Genomic DNA, 27122 nt, shown 5'->3' with positions numbered 1-27122 from the left:
TGGGTAAAAGCTGTGGCTGGGATTGGAAGCCTTCATGAATCTAAGGACAGTATGCAGTGTTCTTTCAGAAAGAGTCTAGGCAAGTGTTTTGTAAGTACTGTTCTGCTCAATAGTTTAGTTTGGCTGCATGACTATGAATACTTAGTGCCCCACACTGTAGCATACAGAGCTGCATTACTTATGCATAATTTAAATGATAAATCAATAGACTTCTCAGATCTTTTTCAAGAAAACAGTTCTTTGCTTGTTTCCTATAAATTAGTGTCCCTTGCATTCATACAAATTTCTTTTCCTTTTTACCGAGTAGAAACCCCTATATGCTACTACATGTTCAAGTACGGTGGTAGCTGTCAGCAAGGCTGACTGACCTTTGCTGGCTGATTTACTGCAAGGAGTTGCCAGGAGATAATTTCTAATGGTAGAATGGGGAGGCTACTAAAAAAAAGGTGCTAGTCAAAGCAAATGAGAATTGATTTTGTGTGTGTAGTTTGGTTGGAACAGCTAGATAGCCCTCAAAATAAAGGAGCAGTAACTGATTTCTGTCTTTGAGAGCTGAGAAAGTCTGCTAATACTGTAAAAGAGAAACAGGCAGGCATTTTGGAAGGGACCAGCAACACGAAGAAAAAATGCCCACCCATCAAGTGAACACCCTCCCATCCCTTATTTTGCAAAAGAACTAAAGTGGGACAGATGATCACAGGCATCAGAAAGATGAATAAGAGCTGAAAGCTGATCAGGAAACAGACATTCTAGATCTTTATATTAGTAACAAAACTAGGAGTCTTTTGATGGCTAAGTAGAAAGATCACTAAAGTGAGGATGTTTAGAGAGGAAAGTGCTAGAGAAGGTAGCTATTTTTACACCAGTAGTGGGGTAGGGAAGAAAAATTTCAGTTGAGAGAATATTGTAATTGATAGCTTTCAGATTAATTCAGAGTAATTGAAGAGGAGACCTCTAATGACCAGATTACTGCCTGGCACAGACCAAAATGTGTGAAACAACCTAGAGAAGTAGAATAACTTTTAAGTACAGAGGCAATCAACCACTTAGAAATGACTGTGACAGCTTAGGTTTAATGCTACTGGTTTTGGTATAGCTTTGCACACTCTGGTTTGTGTGCTGGTTACATGGATGATGATCATGCTTGTTTAGTTTTCCTTTGGTTTTGGTCTATTGCATAGCAAGGTGTCTCTGTTAGTATCACTTTCTTTGAATGTTTTGCATGAGGCATTTTAATGGAATGGGGTGGAAGAACTCTATACTATAGTAAAAAGCATCCTCTTATTGTGGTTATTTATTCTTACATCTCAAACAGCATCAGTAAGTCTTACTGTTTGCAGCATTGATTTTTACACTTGCTTTCATAAAAGTAAATGACCTTTATAATTTAACTTGGTTGCTACTTTACTTACTGTTTTATATTCCCATGCTATAGAATTCAGAGAAGTTTATTTGACTTTTGAAGTAACCTGTATTTCTGTCTCTTCCTTGATGATGTGGCCTTCATGACCGGCTTTTCTAAGCTGAAAGGAGCATCTCCATCAATACAAAGCTAAAAATAATAAAAAAAAAAAAAACTTCTTTTCTCTCAGGAGTTGGGACAAAATTTTCCAGATTTCCATGTGAGGACCATTTTAGGGTTTAAATAAACAAAATCACAAATAAAAAGGGAGAATACACATACACACAAAACCCCAAAGTTTACACCATGAAAATACTTGTTCTAGGAGTTCTGAGACCAGAATTCTGAATTTTTAGATTATTTTCATTAATCAAAGGTACCTTATGGTTAGACAGAATTTAATTTAGTTCTCTGACATGGAAATGCTTGTGCATATGGACATCCTGTGAATCACCTGTGCTTGTACAACCAAAACTAAGAGGCACAAATGAGGAGTTCTGTCACATTAATGAGTCCTGTCTCTGCTGCAGGTTGTTCACAAATAACCTCATGAGATCTTATTGGTTTCCTCCTCACCACTCTCTGTGGTTAAAGTGTAGCACAAAATATGTAAGTAATTACTCGTGGATAGTATTTAGACCAGATATTTTGTGTCAGATGTTTTACAGCTGGAGAGGAAATAGCACCTATAGGTGCTTTTTTACTGTTCTTGGGATTTCCTTTTTAAAAATTAGGTTTTCATGTAGTTTTCATGTATGTTTTCATGTATGTTTTCAACATACTTAGTTGAACATAAGTTCTTTCTACAGAATAAAATGGAAAAGAACTTTGCTGTATAACCTGGGACAATTTTACCATTTCTTTTGCAAACTTCTGTAAACTGGTGTCCCTACTGGTCCTTTGGGTTTTTTAATTATTTTACCTTATGTGTAACTCCAGTTAGTTTGCCTCCAGTGTTATTTTGCTACTGTTTAATTGAAATGGCAGTATGAGTTAGATTAACAAAGACTACAGTATTCCAGATTAGCCTTAATTTACAATTTCTCATGGTGTTCCTTTTACACTTTATTCATTTTCTTCTGTTTTTTTTTCCTAGTAACCTAGTCTGCAGCTGCTTTCCCTTTTATTATCTCATGTAGAGAGCAGCAGCAATATAGGGGGGATTTATGGTTATTTGTAATGCTCCAATTTGCAGTCCTTGTCCCTGCTGACACTCCTATGTGAACAGCAGATTGTCTTACTGCCGTGCTTTTTGGATCTTGAAAGAAAGAAAATCATGTTCCAGCAATGTTATTTTCCTTTTCATTCTTTTCAGTGCTAGGGAACATTTACTTTTCTCTTCCTTTTCCACACACCTTAAGAAATTAAAATTTTACTTCTCCCCCCAGATATTTCTTGTTTAATCCCTATTATCCCCTCATCCCTGTCTATGCAGTGTGTCATCTGTTATAGTTAGTACCATCATTGTCATCAGACTTACTTGGTGATTATTCCATCCTTTTTGTTTCTCCTCTGATCTTGTTTGACTATATTTGAGTGAGTGTAAAGGCTTTCTTTATGAAGTAAGAGTATATTTAAAACCCACAGTAATAACCATGTTTTTTATGCAATATCAGTTACTTGTCTAGTGTGGTGATATGCTGATGTAACAGAAAAAAAGGCAAAAAAAAATCCTAGCTTACAAAAACCCACAACAGGCATCCTCTTGCTGTTGCTCTTTCCCTCATTCTTCCCATGAGAGGAGGGATGCAAGTGCTGCATTGCTGGGTAGAGATGTCATTGCTCATAAACCTTTGTTTGCTCTTACCTAGCACAAGGAAAGATGTCTTACACTTCTCTTGATCCTTTCAGTCCAGTGCCATCCAGATTTCTCGTGTGGCTGAGAAAGCTGTGGAAAGGGGCAGGAGCAGAGGCCAGAGGCCTCCCAGTGTGTGCAGCAGTGAGCACACACTGCAGCTGTGTGCACCTGCCACGTCTGTAGAAGGCAGGAAAGATGAGGGGGGAATTTTGTGATGATGCCACTTCTGCAGCATTGAAGCCTCAATAAGTAAATGTGATAGAAACAGATGGACTATTTATGTTGGGTAAACCAGTTAGCAAAAAACCCTCAAAGCATTGAAGCATGTGAGCTGCTTGTCACATTTCTTTAGTCGAGGAGAAGTAGCCATTGGTCTTAGATTATTTCCTGAGAACTAGTTGAACTTAAGGAGTGTGGCCATGTGTAGCTTTTTCATGACCACTTTTGATAAACAGCATCCTAAAATTTGTTGAAAATTTCATCTGGATGATTAACTTCTAAGACAGATCTAGGCACCATGTACATTTTTTTTTCTCTGCTAGAATGTTTTGACCAGTTATAAAGTTTTCTTTATCATTCCTTCTTTAAAGGTTTCCTCATTAGTTCAGATTACTTCCAGTACTTTCTTTTCCACCACCCCAATTTGACACTATTTCTTTCATTTTTGGCCATTTGGGGTAGTATAGGGATATGATAGTTAAGAATGTCTATTTTGAAACTTTTTTTTTGAGTGTGCTTTTCTGAAAAGTTCTCTTGTAGTGCTTCAGGTAATAATTAGCAGATATCCATTCAATTTCATTGTTTCAAACATTCAACTAATAGTTTATTTACAAAGGATTGTAATTATTATAAAGCAACAACATTGTAATTGATTTATTAATTGCAAGGTGTTGAAATTGATGGACAGCATCCACAACTAGAAGCTCCATAAATACCAGGAAACAAAAAATTTCAACCAGATTAAAAAAATTCAGCAAGAGAACGAACAAGAAAAACAATCAAACATGGACATTATTCATAAAACTGATGATAGAGAAGATGCTGCAGTTCTGTCCTTCCAGCTTATTCCATAGGAAACTTCTCAGGAGAAGGGGAGGTTCCTGTTCCTTTCACTCATTCAGAAAGTGAATTGGAATCACCATCTACAGAATGCCTTTTCCTTCTACTGACACAGCATATTTTCACATTCTTGTTCAAGCTATTTTTGTGGGAGAGAGAAGGGGAATTATTACCCTAACTGTTGATAAAAGCCCTCCTTAAAAAACTGAGGAATGTTATATCAGGTATTTCTTGAACTAGGACTTAATAACTTTCTACCCGTGGTCCTTCAAAGTGATTGCTGTATGTAATGTTCCTATATAATGGATATATCATAAAATAATAGCAAGGCATAAAAGTGACAAAATGTCGGTTAAAATCCCTTGGTAAACTTCTAAAGCATGCTTCAAAATTCAAAATACACCAGATTTTAAACTGAGTTTTTAAAATTTTATTTATGTCTTTACAAAAGCTTTTTTAAAATCCTGGTCTTACTCAGGAAAACAAAAATGTTGATGTTTTTAGTAAGTTGGAAATTTTAAATACTAACCAGCTCTATATATGAAAGGAAAAATTTAAAGCAAAGCTGAATGATGATTAGAATTAAAGCACTAGGTGAAAAGAGTTCATCAAAGAACTAAGAGGGAAGTTAATGTGCATAGATCAAAGTACCTGCATACATAATTGTCAATCACAGCATTGGTTTAGTGGTGAGAGACAAATGGTAACTGCAATATCACTTGTCTTTCCAGAAATCTCAGATACCAAGTAAATTAGTAGAAAAAAATTGTTCTTCAGACTTAATTTCTATGAGGTTTAGTTATTCATATCTTAAGGAAAAAAGCTTCATTAATGAAAGGAGAATACTTCTCTTGCAGTGAATGTACTCCCAGATCCCACGGGTTGCCATTTCATAATTAACAGGGTTTGTGTCACATAAGGTACATGAACATATGCCATTTATTGCATTTGAGATTTGGTTTTTGGCTTATTATAACTTTGCAGCATTCCTGGACTGCTCTTTAGAGAACTGCAGGGCAAATTCCATGCAAGATAAAATTTGCTAACCTGTGGAAACTGCTAAAATTTCTGTATGAGACTATAACTGTAAAAGAGATTATAATTGTCATAGATAAAACTTTATCTTAAATTTTCAAAATTTTCAAAGTATGATGGTTTAGCTGTCTTATCCTGTTTGAGAATTTGAGTATGGTTTAATTTGTGACTGCTACATATAAATAGCATTTTGATTCAAGCAGAATAATTGAACACGTTCAAAATACCAAACTAAGTGTAAATAAGTTTTTAATTTGCTATGGTCGTCTTGCCATGGTGTCCTGAAAGTAAATCAACAATGGTTCATTAGCTAACATCAAATATCTAAAATATAATTAGATAGTATAAAGAATACAACTTTCGAGCTGAGTTACTTGATGCAGTGAATTTTTAAAGTAATTTTGTTCAGTCATGAACAGTGGGGCAGGTGATCTTGATCTGGGTTCATTTTATGGCTGATTGAGAAAAGAATGCTGTTGAAGCCATTATTTAATTTTCTTAGAATGTGCCAGAGGATTTCTGTATAAATATATTTAGACAATAATAGTACAAAGTGCTAATGAAAGCTGGTTTCCCCTCAGATGCTGCTAAGAATTTTTCATATCTACATTGATGTACACATTATCACCTGAGAACAATAAGGACCTTTTAGGATCAATATTTCTCTATGATGTTTAAAACTGTAGTTACAGCAAAATATTTTGCTCCTGTGCTTCATAATATAAATTTTGCTGATAAAATTGTACATAATCAAGAAAGTTAATGCCAGGTTAGGCACTTTAGTTTTATTTTTTCATGTTGCAGGACAAATCAAATATTTCTAATATTTTTTTGTTCATTATGCCTGTTTTTTTTCACATGAGAGTATTAAATTCGTATGAAACCATAAGCTTAGCCTATGCTGGAAAAGATTAATGTTAATATCTGTTGAAATGAGGCAATACCAGCAAGTCCTGCTGGTGAATGCACTTCTATCCTGAAATCATTCATTTGGAATATAAATCATATTGCTGAGATCATATCCCAAATGCAGCATGTGTTATGGAATTCTGATTTTTTTTTTCTTTGTAACTATATTCACACCAAGGCTTTTAGCAGCACATAAATTACTTCAGCAGAACTTGTTTCTAATGTAAATCTCACCAGTATGTTGTCCAGACTGAAAGCACTTTCTGGTACACTGAGTTTGTGATTTATTAATGTTGTTTCCTGTCTGCAGCATGGTATATTTTGTAAATGATATAAACTTTATTTAAGTTAAAATGCTATGTAAGTTTAGTTAAGACCAATGAAAGCAAATTGATGACTTTTAGAAGTATTGTTGTAATCTGTACTCAAATATTCATAATGCCAAACTAAACCTTTTTATGTGTAGTATTCTGCTTTTAATGCAAGCGTTTACATCTCTCTGTGATGCTACTTTCTGGAATTCAATTATATGAATTAATGTGATTTTTTTTGTAGCTATACCTATCTTATCTACTGTGAAAATGTTTTCTCCCTTCCTAGTTACTTTGATAATTTCTAAAATAGTCTTTTCTTTAGAAATTCTTTAGCTAGAGCCCACGTTAAAAGATAATTAATCAATGTTTCTTCTCAATTAACAGCGCCTATCCAATGGCTCAATAGACTCAAATGATGAAGCCAGTCAAGTTGTTGAGCTTCAGGAGCTGTTGGAAAAGCAAAACTATGAAATGGCACAGATGAAGGAGCGTTTGGCTGCACTGTCTTCTCGGGTGGGAGAGGTAGAGCAGGAAGCAGAGACTACGAGAAAGGAGCTCATTAAAACAGAGGAAATGAACAGTAAATACCAGAGAGACATTAGAGAGGTAAGGAATTCACCATGTTCACCTCATATTTCCTGATTGTTGTTCCTTTGATATCCACTGCAAACTGATAGAGGCCAACGTATATGAGCTGCAAAAGTTGAGCACTGATGAAAGCCCTTAAACATAGGAGACAGAAAATTTAAGTTGAGAAATGGTACTAGAAATGTATTCCTTTCTCTTAATAAATGAAAGTAAAATTTAAATTTCCATCTATTTCCTCCTCTTAAATTGTGATGTTTCTCAGTATATCATCTCTTAGGCAGATATTCTCACTATGTGTGGATGGTTGGTGTCTAGAATCTATTTTAGTATTCATTAGTTATCTTCCTGTTACACTGTTTCTTTTCAACAAAAGACTGGGTATAGTATCAGTGCCACAGTTTAATTGACAAGGTGGAGTTGTGTCATAGGTTGGACCTGAAGATCTCAAAGGTCTTTTCCAACGTAGCTGATCCTGTGATTCTGTATCATAGCTACAAGAAATCCCAAAGAATTCTCTTTAAAACTGGAAATAAACTACTGAGCCTGCCTTACAATCCTGTCTACTGCTAGCATGAAAATTAAACTGGTATAAATTATGTAGCATTTCAATTGGATGGTTCCTGATGGGGCTTTTTCTGTCACATTAGGCAATGGCACAAAAGGAGGATATGGAAGAAAGAATAACTACGCTGGAGAAGCGCTACCTCAGTGCTCAGAGAGAATCCACCTCCATACACGACATGAACGACAAGCTGGAAAACGAGCTGGCCAACAAGGAAGCCATCCTGCGCCAGGTGCTGCACCTGCATCAGCCACTTCTATTCTTCATGCACAATGAAAACTGATGGCAATTTACTACATGAGGTTTCTGTTAGGTTAATCTGTTCAGTTTTAATCCACACATCACTTGATCTAAAATTCCTAAATTGTTCAGCATCTCTAAATTTTGGATCAGCTATTACAGCTGTGTACAATAATTTCAATGTGTACATTCAATGTTGGAAAATAACTGTATTTTCTGATAGTCTTGCATAAGTGCACACAGTCTTATTCCCTAGGTAGTGGAATATCTTGGCTTCTTATGTGACAATTTTGGAATTTTGTTTTCTAAAAAATAGCATGAGCTGAAAAAATTCCTTTCGGCAGAAAAGATCAGAATTTGCATACAATATATTCTAATGATTTTACAAATGAGTAGAGTGCAAATACAATTTTAAAAAGCTAAATTAACTGAGAATATGTTTTAAGAAAGCTTATAACATGACTGTGCAGCTTTCTCTCATGGTACTTTGTTTCCATGGTGATTCCAAATCTGGAATGTACACTGAGCATAGAACACTGGTTTGTAATTTGAAGAATATGATATAAACTGAAAGCAAACATGAAGTGAATATAAATCATACTGTATCATTCAAACCCAGCCTCAGCATCAGACTTTTTTTTTTCCTAGCATGTCTTTAAACAATTTAAAGTGCTATATGGGAAATTAGCCTGTGTGATGTGATAATTTCTGCTTCTATAATTGTATGCAGATATATTTGCACATACAAGCACACATCTCCCTGTATCTGTGTGTGTATATATGTATTTGATACTTCTTCAGGGAAACTAAACCATCAGAACTCAAACTCTCCAGCTTTTGCCAGCTTCCTTAGACTATTTTAAGAGGTGTCTTCAATTGTCAGGGGAAAAACCACCCAACGATGGAAAAAGTAAGGTACTTGTATCTGAGTTCTTATTGTTGCCAAAGTCAAGCTGTGCTGCAGAGTTCTGCCTGCTCAAAGCAGGAATCAAAGCAGCTAGGCTTAGAGTATACATAGTCAGACTTAAAGTTGATTTGCATCATGGAGATAAGAAAAGCCTGGCTTTCCATGCTTTTTGAAGGATTAAAAAAGAATCTAAAATCACACTCCTTTTTCACTTTTGTCTTGTATTACCTGGATTGAACAAGAAAGCAGCCACCATAAAAAATCTTAATTGTGTGCTGCATCTCAGTAGGCCAGAAGATGCTGCAATTATAAAAAGTCCTCCTATTTCCCTCTAATAGGTATCACAGCTCACTCAATTTCACCTTTGTAAAATGAGATTTAATTGTAATGAACGAAATGTCAATTTTAACTTTTCGTAATATGTGATTGCCATTCATTCAGAAAATTATGTTTGGCAATTTATTCAGGGAATTCTATCCTTTCAGAATTGTGCTTCTTTCCCATTTTAGCTCATATGTACATTTTTTCTGTAAGGTGGACTGTATTTCCATTTAGAAAATCCTCATTTTACTGTTGCCAGTACTATTATTTTGCCAGATAAATACTACATCTATCAGTGGAGCTTTTTCATCTTAATTAGTGCCATCTTACAAGTCCTTTTATTCACCTTTATGAGATCCGTGAGCCTCAAATCAGTAGTAAGAGTGGCAGCCTACATTGTTCCATGCTTGAGTTAATACCTCTCCAGTAACCTCTCCCACACTAAGGGTTGTCTTGCTGTTAGTTAGTTTTGCTATCATTTCACTGATACTTTAGAAAGGGAAGGGAAATCCTTAATATTTATTTTTTTAATACTTGTTTATCTACCTTTGGCTTTCAGTTGGAAGACAAAAACAGGCAGCTGCAGGAGCGTCTCGAGCTGGCTGAGCAGAAGCTGCAGCAGACGATGAGGAAAGCTGAAACCTTACCTGAAGTGGAGGCTGAACTGGCTCAGAGAATTGCAGCTTTGACTAAGGTACTGAGAAATAGGCTCACTTCAGAAGCCCCATTGTTTAACACTGATTTGCAGCCTGATTCCTCACCTTAACGACAAAACAAAGGTAACATTGTGCCAATTTGAAGGAAGAAAATGTTTCTTGATAAACATGTGAATGGGAATGGTTTCAATGCCGTGTTTGTAATTCTTAGCATTTTTATGACAGGAAAAGTAGTTATTTGTAAGTTAGCCTAGGCTGTGCTTACAAGGAAGTCATGTATTTCCAGTACAATTGAGCATTACTTACTCTAGGAGGACTCATTTTACTGTGTAGCAGTTTCTAATTTAAGGGTAGGCAGTGAGGGAAGTCCCTTTCCTACAGGTACTTAGTTCTTCTGGATGTTTTCCTATACTATGTATATAAAAAACATCTAGTTTTATTGCAATAAGTGCTATAAAATCAAATCCTCGTGGCACGTGGGATCATTTGGGCAACACAAATGAAGGCAACTTGCAGTACATGCTTACAAGGTTTGCTTTGAATAATTCTTTGTATCATATATCTGCAAAGAAAAATGTGAAACTGAGTGATTTTCATTTTTTTTCTTATAAATTTGTTATATGGCTGCTATCTTACAGAGAAAAAAGAAGATAAATTTTCAATAATGCTTTTTATATTTGGACTCTGATGCTTTCAGGTGTGCATGTAGTTAAAAATATAGCTCAAGTATTATCGCCTTCCTAAAGACATATAATGTGGTTTATGCTTCGTCTCTTGAAATCAGACAAAGAAAAATGCATTTAAGACACTGTATAATATATAATTCTGATTTATCTAAGCTTTCCTTTCTCTATTGGCAAGGAATGCTTCTATTTATGTGCTTAGCTGTTTTTTAAATTTGATGGACCTTTTGCAGGTCCTTTGTTTTCCATATTTAGTGAAGCCTTAAATGCTGAGCAGCTCATTAATAAAATCTGATTTTTAAGTAATTTAGTTGAGCAGAAGAAACAAAGAAAGGAAGACTTTCAGTAATCAAGGGTTTGTGCTGTCACTTTAGATTTGTATGAATGGGTGTCAATCTGAAACAAAGACTGAAAATTGGGGGAGGTGGTGGGGGGAGGAAGGCAAGAAGAATCAGCAAAAAGAGCTACATGAAATACCAAATAAATTTCATTGGATCTTAATAAAAACTCAGGTGCACAGAAGAGCAATCCCTTGGCATTTTAACTTTTTTTCTTCCAATTGTTTCTGATTCAGCAAATAATCATATATTCTAATGCCCTCAGTAGCTTAAAAATACTGTTTTCTATTTTAAGAGGATTTTTCCTGAATAAGTTCTCCAGCAATTAGCCACCAGTAAGTATTTGGCAGTCTCAAGCATGTCTTTTCTTGCAACTGCATTTTTCCTTGAACATATATTAATGACAAAAATTGTAAGAAGAAATCCCATTTCAACCATGCAGAACACTCAGGGACTTCCATGAGATACTGTTGTTATTGTGACCATAAAGCTGCAATATACATCTCCGTTTGTCTTCTTACATTATTTCATGGGATGTGGTTAGAGAGCTGTCAACAGAGCTGATGATCCACCCCATTTCACTTTGATATACTTGATCAAAGTTTTTGCCGAGCAAGAAACTCTGAGAAATAGGTTGTAATGCTGGTTCTGCTCATTTCTCAGTGATTACATAAAAAAACTGAAGATATGTATTTCATTTAAAATTGTGCTGCCTTGGAATATATGACGTGAAGAAGAATGTCATAATTTGGTCAATAGGCTAAATAGGCCTGTGACCTATGTGTTTATTTTTGTGTATAATTTTTTTTGCAAACTGCAGAGCTCTCAAAGCAGCAAAGTGCCGCTTTGAGAGCTCTGGAGTTTAAAGTCCATTACTTTTCATGGATCACATAAATGAGGCTCTGAACCAAGGATGCTGTTATCACTGCGGCTTACTTAAGCAGTTTTAAGTTAGCTAGCTGGTGTGCTCTTACATGTGGTCAGCTATTCACTGACAACTGCAAGTCCTGCCTGAGGGGCTGAATAATGCTTAATTAATTTTGCCTTGGTTGGACTTTGTGCCAGCATACCTGCTGTCTGTAGCACTCAAATTATCTGGCTTCAGAATCCCCAAAGCCTGTCTGCCTGAGCTGTGTGATCACTGCAGTGTCTATGTGTACCAAGTAAAAGAGGAGCCACCAAATCAGCTACTGTTTCTGCACTAAAAAAAAAAAAAAGTCAAAACTGATTCTCCTTCCTTTAGTACTATCTCAGTGAAAGTGGCTTCTCTGAGATTAATGGGGTTACAATCATATGGAAGAGGTGAGTTAAGCCAAACATGCTTTATGTGTATTTTAAAATAATGTAGGTTATCTGCTACGCTGTGGGTAAAATATAAGAACAATTACTTACATGTGGAGATAAACCGAAAAAAATATGTTCTGGATTTGTCTGTGATTATTCCCCACCTCCACCCCAACCCTCATAGATTTAAAAGTTGCATGTTGCAGTTCTGCATTCAATTTTTTTAATACTCTTGCTCATAATAAATCCAGGTTGGGATTCTGCAAATAAAGGATATAAATTGCCATCCTTCTATCGTGTCAGTTTTTAAAATTAGTTGGTTTTCCTTTTTTTAGGTATATAAGCTAGTGATATGTCTTTCTGCTACTTTTCCATGCCCAAATTAGTTCGTAAGGAGTGAACTTCCAAAAATTTGGACTATACAGTGAACTTGGATAAGTACCCATAAATTTAACTGAGTCATTTGAACTTTTCTTTGGCTTTGTTTTCACTGTGTTCTGCCCATTGGGTGACACCTGGAGGGTTAGTCAGCCCCTGGCAGACTAACCTGGAACAGCATGATCCCATAACCTGTACTGTCCCGCCTGGCCATCACACCAGTACCTGTCTGGTCATGACAAGTGGCACAGCTCTCAGCATGTATCCCAAGATTTAGATTCCCATGACTCATTGAGCCACCTTCTACTCACTCTCACAGTATTGGTCTGTTTGCCTGCTCTGGAGAAGAGGCATTTCCTAGTAGAAAGAACCTTCCTCCTGTATTAACCTTTCTTTATCCCACAAAATGTTTATTTTCCCCAGAAGGGACAGACATTGGAGCATCCAGAATCTTCAGATGGTTAGTCTACCAAACACAGTTTCTCCTTGCATGTGTTCGAGGAAGGGGCCTGTTAGGGCCGGCCAGCATCCACCTACTTCCATTCACTCACCCCCACTAGCAGTCCTTCACCCCCTGGGTGCTTGTGCAGCAGAGGTACCAAGTCACTTCTCTGATCACAAGACACCATCATTCCTGTATGCAGGTCACCAAAATACCAGCCACACTTTTCAGCTGCTCTAGAAAAGCACTGAGATGGAGAAGAGGAAACCATACCATAATAAACCACATTTAGCATAGTAACACCTTCAGTTAATTTTAAAGGTGATAAAAAATGACTTGAGAGTTGGAGGCAACTGGGACATAATGCTTGTTTTGTGTCAGTGTGGGGATGTGGTTTGCTTTAAGCAGGGAAGAAGTTGCAAAACAAGTAAAAGGAGTATGTCTGCCATGAAGAGGATGGAAAGAGGGGAAAGAAGTTCCCCTGCAAGGAGTGGATATAGTTAATGCAGAAATCTCTCTGAGAACAAGAGAGAGAAAATATGATGTGTTGGCAGGAGAAGAAAGTTGATAAATCCTCTTAGAGGCAAAAAAAAAAAAAAAAAAAGAAAAAATCTTCGAAGGGGAGGGAAACCAAAGAAATTTTCACATTTACAATATCTTCTGTCTTCTCAAAAACACCCCTCTTACTTTGCTTCCCTTTTCTTGGGAGACTTTGCCCTGATAGGAGGAGGAAATGAAAGAAGCAACTTTGACAAAGCTAAATTGAAGGAGGTGCTTACTAAAAGGTTAGAAGGTACAGAAAGTAGTGGGAAAACAAAGGAGGGGAAAGAAGATGTGACTATCTAGTGACTGAAAGGTTGGGGTTTAGAAAAAGGTGACACCTGAGCCAATTCATTTTCTCACATTGTTAACAGGTTAGATGTGAGCAAGGAGCTGATAACTTTGTGAGCTGTTGAGACTCTGTGACCTTGATCACCTATTTTCACCTTCAATTTCATAGTTCAGTTCAATAATGCATTATTTCTTTCTTTGTGAGTAACGCCTTTATTCCAAGGATAGACTAAAGCATAGGATGCCAGTAGAAAAACTCGAGAGTGCAAGTGTTAACAAAGTGTCAAGGTCTCAAAACTGGGGGAATTGATTGTACCATTAGAGAAGTTTAGATTTGTTCCTGCAACTCAGCACAAAAAAAATAAATATGGCACCTATATTATACAAGTGATTTCTGCATCTGAATATGAATTTCTTTCTTTTTAACTAAGATACAAAGACCTAGAAAATGTGCAGTGCCATCAGTAGCAGATGATGTGAAAGCAACATCTTTTTTGTGGGCGCATTAGCAGCAGGAGCACCAGCAGAGTTTTAACAGGGCTAGAGATCACACAAGCTGCTTTGGTATTCCCTCAATGCAGAGTTTTCCTGGCTGTTACTACCTTGTGCTGGCTACTCCATGGCCTAGAGAGTGCAAAGTCAATTTTAAGACTCATGCTGGTTTCTCCTAGGGGTCAGATATCATTAGCTTTTGTCCATATATTTTTAGTTCAGTTTAAGGTGCATGATTTCCCAAATCTATTTTTAACTGAATGTTCTGGCTAAGTGCTTTAAATGCTAGTTGCTGAATATCCTGCAGTGTGTCTTATTAATCCTTCTGTACATAGTAGAAGCAAACAGGCATGCAAGTCTTACATTGAGGAAAGAATGTAGGGTAAGGCCTACCAAGCAAGTAGTCATGTAAGCCCTACTTTATGGTTTTTAACTCAATTAATTCATAGTAAAAGTAGTTGGAAGAAATCCAGCTTTTCTTTAGAAATCTCAGAGTCCACATTTGTCTGTGCTGTCTCATGTGTGCCTAAAATTCTGCTACGAAAGCGTGACAAGCACTGGTGTCTCAGTCTCTGCCTTGTGCCTCAAACTACAAAGCTGAGATGGACACATTCAGTGCTTTATAGGCTGCCAAGTCTCTCAAAGAGTTTATTCTTTATAATCTCTGGGTCTCACTAAGGCAAGTGAGGAACAAAAGAGTGTAACGGCCACAGGTATATCCTAAGTGGATGCGCTGGGGAAGTCCTTAGGGAAGGATTTGCAAATCCCTTATCTAACAACTGACTTGCTACAGGGGATTTTTTGTTTGGAAGGGTCTCGTTGAGACCTGGTTGAGGGCCTTCCTCAATATAAAGGGTGGTGGGAGGTGTTGCAACCCTCATTTTGAGAGTGTGTTCCAGCTGGGGACACTGGTTCCTGGAGGTCTTTGTCTGCAGTGGGTTCCTGCAAGCCAGAAAAGATGGGAGTAGGTACATGTGCTTCTGTCTGCCCTTTTGATTCCCATCCCTGCTGCAGGGAGCTGTGCCTGCAGTTGGCACATAATAACCAGCGGTTAAAATCACTAAGCAGCTTTAGAGCCCAGAGTAGATACTAAGTCTGTGCACCTGTGCTTGCTCTCTGCCAGACAAGCACTTGAGCCTGATTATTGAATATTTTGTCTATGAAATAATTCAGTCCTTTTAGAGTGATACAGAATAACACTTTCAGAACAAATGGAACATAAGGGAAACATAAAATATTCTAATGCATTTGCAGTGTTTAGAATAATGACATTTGATTTGGTTCTAAGGCATCTTGAATTTTAATTAATTTTCAAGTTTCTCTGTTCTACCAAAGAGATGAAAATACCTTGCTGAATTATTAAAGCAGGAAAAATTTATGAAATAATAGGTAGCTATAAGAATCTTAAGGGAACATCATGTTCTTTCAAGAATATTGTCTATATAAGAATTCAGATAACATACATAATTCTGACAATAATTTCATTCCTTCTCTTTTTCCCAAAAATTGTTAGACCTAATATCACAATTATTTTCTGCATAGAGAAGATCTGCTAGACAGATAAGCTATTATGGCATGGTTTGGACTGAAAAAATGACATTTTATTTTGAAAAAAAAAGATAAATTATACAGCCAGCTAGACAGACTTTCTTTTCAAGGACAGGTTAGCACCACATTTCAGAGGATGTGAATGAGATCCCTTTGAACTTAGTGGTTTTACTTTAGTTTTCTTCATATTTTGCATTAAGCTGCAATAAAGTGTATTGAAATGATGCCTTAAGCTTTAGCTTTCAGTTTTCCAGGCTCTGTACTGCAGTAGTACATAACTCTGACCTTCATATAAAATGTTAGCATGTTCTCCTCACGGTTCAGTTAGGCAAAAAAATCCTTTTCCAGGCAGAGAACCAAGAGGACCATTGCAGCCTCACGCCCAAAAGTTATAAACAGTGAACTGAGAAGGGCAGTCTGGGAGGACGCGACTTCATAACCTGAAGCTGTAATTGGACATTTAACCCTAATATGTAAATGGACCAAAAGTTATAAAAGTCTAAAAACTCGTCACTTGTTGTCCATCTTGGGTGTAGCCTTGGCCAGGCTCTTGTACTGCCCAAGGTTCATCCTTTGAAGGCCTTTTAATAAATACCTACTTTATTCCTTTAACTCTCTAGCCTCTGTTCTAGATGGCCTCTCAAGGCATCAGAAGCAGTGAAGTTTAAGTAACTTGCTTTTAAGTTTCGCAGTCTGCTTATGAAGCTTATAAGGAGTTTAATTTTGTAGGAAGGTGTCCCCAGTGGGTTCTGTTTCTCCCTCTATGGAATTGGCTTCAAAAGATGCAGAATGACTTAAGTCTTCTCAGAGCTTTGGTGATTTCAATTCATCTCATGACCCTTGCAAATGCATTAAGGGGTGGCCTTGAACTAATGCTGCAGCCAGATCTCGAAAGGGGAAAATTCTATTCTCTGTGGAGCAGGATAAAACTTGGTCACTCTGTAGAAAGACATCTGTTCTGCAGTCACAGAGACTTTACTTGTTCAACCCTATCTCTCTAACTACCCAATTGGGAGAGGAAGGAGTGCATTGGCACTGGTGTGCTGAAACCAGCTAATAAGCAAAATGGAGAGATAAGTTGAAGAAGACCATAGAAGTATTGTTGGTGGTCCAAATTGTAATAAACAGAAAAAATATTTTAGCTACTAAATAAATTCAAGTACATCGCAATATGCCTGCTTCATGATCAGAAACAAGAACTGCACTTCTAAATTAGTTTAATTACAAAGACTTTCCCTTAAATTTTGCAAGAATATGAGTTTTATGAATATACTATGAAAATAATACTAGTGGTCTTCAAGGTTAAGCACTACTCATGTATTTATGCAAAGCAGAATTTTCTTATGTGGATGTTTTCATATAAAAAGCTGCAGTATATGTTTATAAATTACTAGATCACAGGATTGCTTTCTGTATGAATTTTTGGTACCGATAGTACTACTGAATTAAAGTTATTGTTAATTTTAAGTTATTATGAGCATCTGGCATTACTTTGATACCTATTCCTAATTAATCTGATGAATCATTAGTAGATAAGCATATGAAAAGTAGTCTCACAAAAATACAGCTGTAAAATTAGTATATCTTGTGCATATTAAAGTTTGCTCATTTAAAGATGGAGTTCAGATCTCTTTTTGAGAGGGTGAATCTGACAGAGTGAAATAGCATTTGACAGGCGCGAGCTCACAACTCAGTCATCAGTAGCACTCTGTATGCCTTATGCACATTCCTGTTTCCATAGCAACAAAACTAATATAGCGTTTCCCTTCTTTAAAAGGGCTTTTTTAGTTTTTGAATAATAACATAGACCTGTTTGATATGACAATAACATGAATATTCATGTTTTGCCACAAATCACCCAATTTAGGTCAGATTCTGTCAGAAATAGTAATGAATCTTTGGTTGGATTACCATCTCTATACTCAGTAATAACTTTTCATTATTATTAATGAATTTTTATTTATAGGTTCTTCTTTTATCTGATTACCTTGATCTTCCAAAGAGATCTACCAGGGTGGATCTTTTCAAAGGGATGAAAACTATATTGTTTGTTTGGATGAAAGGCCTTATATAGTGTATTCTAAAATGGCATATGAAAGCTTGAGCCTTGTCTCTTTTGGCATTCTTTCTGTTTTCCTGAAATTAGGGAATGTACCATGACATTTCATAGTGGTGTACCTGACTGATCCATTATGTAGTATTTATGCATTGTAATCATTCCTTGAGAATGGTAGAAAAATTATACAGGAATTTCTGATGTTGGCCTCTGAAAGTGTGGTTCTGGTGTTCAGTTTACCAAAATTTAAAAAAAAAAAAAAAAAAAAAAAAGAAAAAGAGAGAGAAACAACATTAGATTAGACAGTATCGCTTTGATTCCTCTCTGTAGTCATGTGTCATCAGCCAGCCATCACTAACCTTGTAATTCCATGTGTAGGTTGATAGCTTCTTTAGCATTCCATTATTTTCAGTTTCTCCACATCAACTGCATCTTTTTCACCAAGTATCAGTGTAGTTTATTTCATGTAAAAATCTGTCAGCTAAAAGTATTAAATTCTCAGTCACACTTTTCTTTTAAGCATTCTGTGCTGTGTTCTGTTCAGTGCCAGTGTCTTTAGTTCTGATTTTTCAATTTTGTCCCTCTCCTTTTCCTTGACTTGTTAGTCTGATCCAACCTCTTCTACCTCATCTGATGATTATCAATATGTTATGGAAGCTAAACTACAAGAAATGATCTCCATACGTAGGAAGGTAGTCCTACTGGACTTTACTTTCTATTGCTGAATAGAATCCATCTGATTTGTTTTCATTTTAATTTTTTTTTAAATTGATAATCAACCATCGTGCAGTTCAGTGCTTCAGGAGCTTACAATTTTACGATGGCAGGTTTGTGTTCAAACCATGCACAGTCTGCATGTTACATTTGGCTGATTTCATTGCTCATAAATAACTCCAATGTTTTGCTGATGCTTGGATGTAACAGGCCTTTGTAGCTGACACATTTCAAGCAATGCTGTTCAGCTGCCTGTTTAAATAAAGTTTATTTTCTGAAAACTAAGTTTGCAGTTAGTAGTAGCTTGCTTTATGTTTTGTTTAAACTTAAGTGAAATAAAAACTTCCAAAACCACCTAAATTACAGAAAGAGTTTTTCTATTTTTTTTACAGGCAGAAGAAAGGCATGGAAACATTGAGGAACGTATGAGACACTTAGAAGCTCAACTTGAAGAGAAGAATCAGGAACTTCAAAGAGTATGTGCATTGCAAACAGCTTCTGTGCACTTTTCATTTGCCAGTATAGTGCTACATTATGTAGTCCAGTAACTACAGTGTGTACCCAGTGCTACATTATGTACCCCAAACTACCTATTTGTAAATATTGTTTGTAGCACTGCTGGCAGCATCTTTCTACTTTACTTCACCATCTTAATACATTAATTTATGTCCAGTTGCAGAGTTGAAAGCATTCTGCTGTTACAAAAATGAATGTGCATTAATCAGTAACTGTAGCTACATTTCCTGTCAAATTCTTTTAGATGGTTACAGTTAGTTGTTTTATTTTTAATTATACATATCTGTACTGGTTAATTTTGGACCCTACCAATCTGTCTCATCTATTCTCCGTTAAAGGCAAGGCAAAGAGAAAAAATGAATGAGGAGCACAACAAAAGATTATCAGATACTGTAGACAGACTTCTGACAGAATCCAATGAGCGTCTGCAACTACACTTGAAAGAGAGAATGGCAGCACTGGAAGAAAAGGTACAGTACAAAAAGCAGCATAAAGTTTAGCTTAATAAAGATTTCCCATATGTTCTGCTTTTATCAGGATGGAGGCATCATGCTGATTTTGTGTTACCAGTATTACCACAAATGTGGTCCAACTTACATATTTGACTCTTAACTCAAGAGTAGGCTCAAGTGTCTTCCCGGACGAGCTGCGAGAATGCTGAATATTTTGAGGCACATGTTTATCAGCCAAGAGCCTGATGAAGAGCTTGGAAAGGACCAGTGTGTGACAGGCTGCATGAGGCAGTGAGAGAAGGTGGATGAGAACAGAGGAATGGCCATTTTAGATGTGCCATCATTTCAGTGTTTTAACATGCTGATTTCACCTCACTTCCTCTGGGAAGAGTTAGATGCTGTCACCACAGGAGAAGGAGCATCTAGCCTTGGAGAGGGAATGTTATTCACAGATTTTCCACTACCTGAGACAATGTTGTCCTGCAAAACTCAAAGCTGCTGACCTTTGTATTTGCCCTCTTTAATCCCTCCCTCTTCTAATTATTCACCTTCTGTATGGTCTGAGGGGAATCTTTTGGTGTTTTTCAGAAGGGTATTTCAGAATTTCTCAGAGGATATACTTCTGGTTTATATCATTGAAACAAAATGTGGTATGGAGTGAGAAACAGGCTTTACAAAAGAAGTTGTTGGGAGAATTGGTTGTATAAGATGAGGCATTTGGTCAGTTGAACCAAGATGCAAAGTTTTTGCTGATCTAGAAGACACATGTTCCTACATGTTTGAATTCTTGCAGAATTTAAAATTTAGTATAATATAATAATATGATCGAGGTGAAGCATTAAAGAATTTAAATTTTGAAGTGTAACATATATGAACTTTGTAAACTTGTACATGAACGTAGTGATATCTGATACATTAACATATCTCTGATTTCCTTCTTGCTTATTTTTTTATCTTATTTTTATTTGTAGAATGTTTTGATTCAAGAATCTGAGAGTTTCAGGAAAAATCTGGAAGAGTCCTTACATGATAAGGTACTGTAAAATACTGTGATTTTATCTGGTTTTATCAAAATATGTAATATTATTATTTGGAAATATGTATATGGAATATTAATTATCCAGCTATCTTGAAAAATCTTACTAACATAAATGAGGATTTCTTTAATCACCTAGATGCAATAAATAGCCTTAGAAGGTCTCTGACAGTTGTTCTGAGCTAAGTTCATGGTTGATATCCTAGCCTCAGGAAGTCACTACCAAAATTCATGTTGATTTTACTGGCTTTGGGGTTTCTCTCTATCAGTTTTAATTCTGAAAAAGTCTAATTTAACAGAGATACTGCATAACTGGTTGCACTTTCATAGTGAAGAATGTAATTTTTGGGTTTTATGCAATTCTTTTTAACAAGTGCAATGGCATTATGCTAAATATAGCTGAAAGTGACCTTTTTTCATTCTTTGCAAATTAACCTCTAATGCTGTTTAGTGAATCAGTCAAATTGATTATAAATATTTCTTCCAATCCCAGATACAGGATTTTGTTTTGGAGTTATTCCTGGCTTGAGTGCAGTAGGATGCACAAATGTGTTTGCATTCAGATTCACAGAAGTGTTTTTGCAATGTATTAAATCCCTCTAAAAGCAATTGTACCGAATTTTAAAAATATAGCTCCATTTTATACTAATATAAAAATATTATATGGCATCAAAAATCAAGGCCTTAAAGGAAAATAACAAGAGAGATATCTGTTAAAAAATTTTTACTTTCATCTACATTTAGGTAACCTGTAGAGAAAGGCAGTAAGATTAAAGTACCCAAAAGGACAACCTGTTTCAGTGCCCCACCACCCTCACCATAAAGAATTTCTTCCTGATGTCTAAAACCTACCCTCTTTCCTTTTAAAGCCCTTGTCCTGTCACTACATGTTCTGACCCCAGAGCTTCTAAGTGTCCCCCATTGAAGGGATTCTTTGTTCCACTTCGATGAAGAAACTGATGGAACAATTTCAGATAGATGAACATAGCATCAGATGTTAATAATCTCTAAGTAACTAGCAAGTGTTACCAGTAGAGTATCAATCGTCTCAGTAGTTCTGTTCAATCAAGAAATATTTTAAAAATACTATAATACTATTTCAGTAATTATGTACTAATAATTCAGGAATAATACTCACTGAAACAGATATTATTTATAGATAGTATTATTTATAGATATATTTTTTATAGATATTACTTATAGATATAGAAGATCCTTATTCCTAGCCTTTTGCTATACTGAGCATTTTAAACTCTAGGAAGAGCAGTGTTATATTTTCATCCCATGCTTGTTCTTAATTTGTTTTAAAATTCTTTCCTTTTACTTTATTTAGATAACAGTTATTTGTAGAATTTGGGAACAGTGCTGTTTTCCCTATTGGTAGCTGTAAATAGTGGGGATTTTTTAGTTAGTTCCAAAAATCCAATTTTATGGCAAATAGTCACTTTTGCCAGCAGCACCTCGTACTAGAGTCACATCAACTCAATAAGACCAAGACATACAGCTGCAGTTCAAGTCATCTGAAATGCAGTTTTCTCTAAGTCTGGGTCTCTGTCAGTAAATAGAAAGGCCAGTATGCAATTCCATGGTGTCATAAAATCATGTGGTGTGGAAAAGATTATCTCAGAGATCATTGAGTGCAACTGTTAATCTTGGTTTCTATAGGGCAAGAGATGAGTCACACAATGACATGTGCCTGGCTTTATGGTAGGAAAAAAAAGTAAGTTTCAAGTACAAACTTGTCCTTCAAACACATCCAGGCAGTGGTAAAACAGCCGAGTGCTATATCACCTCCTTTTGATGTGTATGTCTCGTTAGTAGTAGTGAGACTTAAATGAGCTTTCTTTTCTTATTATAGCCAGTGTTCCATTCAGTATATCTTTGCTTGCTTGTTTAACTGTGCAAGAAAAATATCTCATAAAATAAATGTATTTTGTTTCACAAGTAAGCATATCTTACTCTCTTATTTCCAGGAAAGACTTGCTGAAGAAATTGAGAAACTGAGGTCTGAACTGGATCAAATGAAACTGAGGGCTGGTTCTTTAATCGAACCCAACTTGTCAAGGTGATATTTTGTGACAAATATTTTCTCATTTTAAGTTGAAATAGATATAAATGTAAATTGCAAGCATTTACAGCAGGGATGTGTTCAAGCCACGCATAAAGGTGGCCATGTATTTCTTTTAAAATGTAAAATCCTTGCAGTTATTTTTACTGTTGCTTTTCACTTTTTTCATCAGTACACAGGGCCTTATATCAGTGAGGATACACTGAAATAAGGAGATTAGCGAAAGTCTTTTAAATTATGAAATGTTTTTAAAAGTATATCCAAATACACAACTTTTTTCCCAGACCTTAAATATAAATTAGAAACAATCCTCTTTAATGCTGATCAGCATATTTATGATCATGTTTGCTCTATAAATAATATATTTTCTTTTTCTTTATTAGCAAGGCATAACTCAGCTGTACTTAGTGTCTAGCAAAAGACCACAGAACTTAAGCTGAATGTGAAGATATTATTCAGAGTGATCTGAAAACATCACAATCAGACATTAAACATTTTGTCTCTTTTTGATGGAAAATCAATATGGGAAGAATAGTGAGACAAATGCCATAAAAATAACCACTAACAGCTGCAAAGAATGTATCATTCTAGAAATTCCTTCTTGCTTATAAGTGTCCCTTGAGATTAAATTGTTCCTTTATTGATAACTGTGTGCCATGTGCTGTTTTCATAACAAGCAGCATGTCAGTTTTTAAAACCTGCCAGCACACCTTCCAGACAAAGCTCATGGACCAAGACTGAATTGGGAGCACTGTATTCATCTAAACATTACTCTTGTTCAATGGGTTGGTTTTTTCCATCAGCTATTGCCTGCCCACTGATGTCCTCAGACACCTTGCTCAGTACCTGGACATGGTTTCTCCCTCAACCTTTTATTATTTCTTGGAATAATATTTTTCTATATTTGGAGAAGTGTAAGCTGATGAAATTCAGAATGTGATGCTTTTAACTGTTTGAATCTTTGTTCCCTTGGGAATGTGACTACAGGCACACAACACATTTTTCTTGAAAGTGCTTGCAGGACAGAGGCTACTGAGCTGCTGCAACAGCAGCTTTGGTTTTTGGAGCATCCTCGGAGAACAGCAGCTTTCCTTGCTGGGTAGATGAATATCATTAGCTTGTGCTCCGTAAACAGGAGCTGATTAGCCCTTGTCAAAGGACTGTTTGAACTTGATAAGCTATCTAAATATCTTGGGAATTCAGCAGGTTGCACTAAGCAGTGTGCTTTCCCTGACCTCATGAAGATCCCAACTCTCTCAGGCACAGCAAGCTCTGAGCATTAAATACTTCCAATTCTCAGCCTGTATTCAATTCTGTATTGGCTGGAGTTTGTGCTTTCAGGAAAATAATGAAGCTGGTCAGCAGATGAATATCTACAGCTAGAGACTGCAGCCTGGACTGTTTCTTGTTTCCTGCCAGCTTGCTTCACAATTGCCAAATATTATTGATTATGAGAACAAGGTTCTATTGAGCAAAATTACTGTACACAGAAGATAAAAACTGTCACTTCCCTATGTGGGTTTTTTGTTACATTTCAATTTTTACTGTAATCGTGCTATTCATATGTTTTTATGTGGAGATTGCAGGTGTGTTGAGAAACAGAAATTGTTCAGGTGTCTACTTCTGTGATTGAATTCTCAAATGGTGCATGGAGCCTTTGCTCTTCCACCTTGGTTCCACAGCCCATGGTTAGGATGCTTTTGCTGCACTAAGCAGTGTACTTTTGGTGCTGCTGTTTGATTAAGGACAAAGAGGGACCACTGTTGGTAAACAAGAAAAGAGGTGCTGAAGTCATCCTGTATAAGCCTCACAGCAATATCCCTATACTTACCAGGGCTACAGGGGAAAATGGGAGTTAAAGCACTGAAAGTGTTGACAAGTAAAGATTAGTAATTCCTAAACAAGGTTAAATATCACAGGTCAGTTTGCTGATATTTTCAGTTAATCAATATGTTCACTCATGAACATGTAACATGCTTAGAGTAACCTCAGGCATATTTATGAATATACAGGAAAATACATTTAGCTGCCAGTTCTAATTATCCTGAAATGTGCTTTTTCCTGTTAAAGTTTCGGACAACAAGTTTTTCATGCACAGCTTTCATTTTAAAAAAACAGAGGTTTTATTGTTTGGTTTCTCCCTAAATTTTCTCATAAAATTATTTCAATTTTTCACTTTTAAATTATGTTTTGTGATGTGTTTTTCTCATTTATTATGCAATACATGAAAGTTTGCTTGAAAAAAGAAATCTATGTTGCTAGACTGAAGGTCACTGTATTGTTGTTGTTATTCTTATTACTCTCTCAGTCCACTTATGTAATTCTGTTTTTAGACCTCATCTGGACACATCAACAGAGCTGAGGTACTCAGTGGGCTCACTGGTTGATAGCCAGTCTGACTATCGGTCAACTAAAGTGATAAGGCGACCTAGAAGAGGCCGGATGGGAGTACGCAGAGATGAACCAAAGGTTAATCCCCAGTTCCTTCTCATACATTCCCTGATAAGAGAATGTGTTTGAGGCTGTTAAGCTTACAGTTTGTGGAGTTTTCTTCCAGGAAGAAAACAAAAAACGAAGCCACCAAACAAGAAAACCCAACACAGAGTTCAGGGTTTTTTTCTGTATCCACTCAGTCAACTGTTGTACAAAATGACAGTAGAAAATGTTGAAGTTTAGACGTCAGAGTTCAAACATACTTGATTATTTGTCTTTCCAGAGTATCTTTTGTATAAATTTTCCTTATAGTAATTTGATACCTAAATTACAATTATGTGAATATACTTTATGCTATTTGCAGTAATACTGCGAGCATTAATGGAGCACTTCTAATTGAATAAGTATTTTGAAGTGTTAGTTGCTTTCCTTTCCCATTTATTTTGAAGTTCAGCTTTTCAGTTTTCTCTGACATAAGCCATGCATGTTTTAATTGCTGCTCAGGTAAAATCCCTTGGTGATCATGAGTGGAACAGGACGCAGCAGATCGGTGTCCTGAGCAGCCATCCGTTCGAAAGTGACACCGAGATGTCGGACATCGATGACGACGACAGAGAAACGCTGTTCAGCTCCATGGACCTGCTGTCACCAAGTGGCCATTCCGATGCCCAGACCCTGGCCATGATGCTCCAGGAGCAGCTAGATGCAATCAATAAAGAAATCAGGTGTGTAGTCTGAACCAGCTGGGGTGCACTTGGGGTTACAGCTTCCAGCTTCCTTTAGTGCTTGAGTTCAGGTACCATTCATGGCAGTTAGGAAACAGCTTGTTCGATATTATTTGTGCCACCCTGAATCAGATCACTGTTGAACTTAACCCAGGGTCCTGACTCAGATATTAGGTACAGTTTTACCTCAAAAGGGAAGCAAGGGTGCACTTTTTATACAGCCATTTTTAAAGGAAGTCTACTGAGAGTAGTTTATTTTCTCAGCTGCTAATCTTGTACTGAAATATAGGCTTTTATTATCATAGCAACTATTATTAAAGGACTAGATATGTCATTTTGTAAATTTTTTATATGGTTCAGGAAATTCATTCTACAAGTATTGTTGTATAAGCTGTACTGCATTTCATGTTTTCTTGGTTTTTTTTTTTTTTGAATTGACAAACACAATAAGGGCTTATCAAATTTTTTTGAGATATCAAAATAGCTTAAAAATTCATTTTGCTTTAGATTTGTTTTATCATACAAGATGATTCAGGATTTAGATTACTAAAATGAAAAACACTCTTATAATTCCCTTGCAAAATATTATTGGTCTTTAAGTTTCTTCCCTGCATTATTTCAAGAAGAGCTGCATGTGTTTTATACAAATTCTGAAATTGATGTTAGGGAAGAAGATACATCACATCACAGGAGTTTTTTAGGTTTCTATTTTCAATGTATTATGGTTTATTTATTGTACTTGCTTAATGTCACTCGGAAAAGTCTGGTTCTCAATTTCAGCCTCTCCTGAATTCGTATTCTGTCATTTAACATTGATCTCTCATAATTTTTCCTCCTCTTTGCAAAAAAGGCTACTCCTAGCACAGGTTTATGGGCAAAGGACTTATAAACAAATATTTTACTTTAAAGACATTTTTCCATTCGAGGTACAATCACAATTAAAAAACAAAACTAAAGAACCCAATGGAAGTGTCCTGTTTAGGTGATAGACACTTAAGAAGCTTGTATTGCTTGCTAACAAGAAAGTGATTTTAATTAAATTCATTTAAAAACACAGGGTTTTAGAAACAGCTATCATTTTTTCATCAAACTGTAGGGGTAAAACAGACAATTTGTTTTACACGTTCTCTTGTTTTATTAATAAGGATTATTTTAGCAATTCCCTTCTTAAAGGCCCAATTTCATTTGACTCTGAACTTTGTGATTCAGCAAAAGATAAGCAGATGAAGCCAACGTAAGCTTGGAATTAGTTATCTGTGGTAAATCAGATTGTTAACCCCCCTGCCCTATCTTCTTTGCAAAGGAACCAGTATTCCTGAAATGTCATACATCAAG

At 36.2% G+C, this 27122-nt stretch overlaps 1 protein-coding gene across 14 annotated transcripts in view; it reads left to right on the top strand.

Annotated features, from left to right (window-relative positions):
* PPFIA2 (PTPRF interacting protein alpha 2) overlaps positions 1–27122 on the top strand; it is a 293070-nt gene that overhangs the window by 221844 nt on the left and 44104 nt on the right. For 7 of the 14 annotated variants that reach the window (XM_059471811.1, XM_059471812.1, XM_059471814.1 and 4 more), the window contains 10 exons: positions 6902–7123; positions 7753–7899; positions 9695–9829; positions 18449–18535; positions 18950–19033; positions 19412–19543; positions 20497–20559; positions 22535–22626; positions 24963–25098; positions 25567–25787. In XM_059471811.1, coding sequence (XP_059327794.1) covers positions 6902–7123; positions 7753–7899; positions 9695–9829; positions 18449–18535; positions 18950–19033; positions 19412–19543; positions 20497–20559; positions 22535–22626; positions 24963–25098; positions 25567–25787 — 1319 coding nt within the window. The remainder of the gene's footprint in view (positions 1–6901; positions 7124–7752; positions 7900–9694; positions 9830–18448; positions 18536–18949; positions 19034–19411; positions 19544–20496; positions 20560–22534; positions 22627–24962; positions 25099–25566; positions 25788–27122) is intronic. The other 7 variants (XM_059471825.1, XM_059471822.1, XM_059471821.1 and 4 more) reach the window with 1 other exon arrangement.

The sequence above is a fragment of the Ammospiza nelsoni genome, chromosome 5, assembly GCF_027579445.1.
Source record: "Ammospiza nelsoni isolate bAmmNel1 chromosome 5, bAmmNel1.pri, whole genome shotgun sequence".
NCBI lineage: Eukaryota > Metazoa > Chordata > Aves > Passeriformes > Passerellidae > Ammospiza > Ammospiza nelsoni.
Note: the sequence above shows the minus strand (reverse complement) of the source record. Positions and strands in the feature narration are given on the sequence as shown.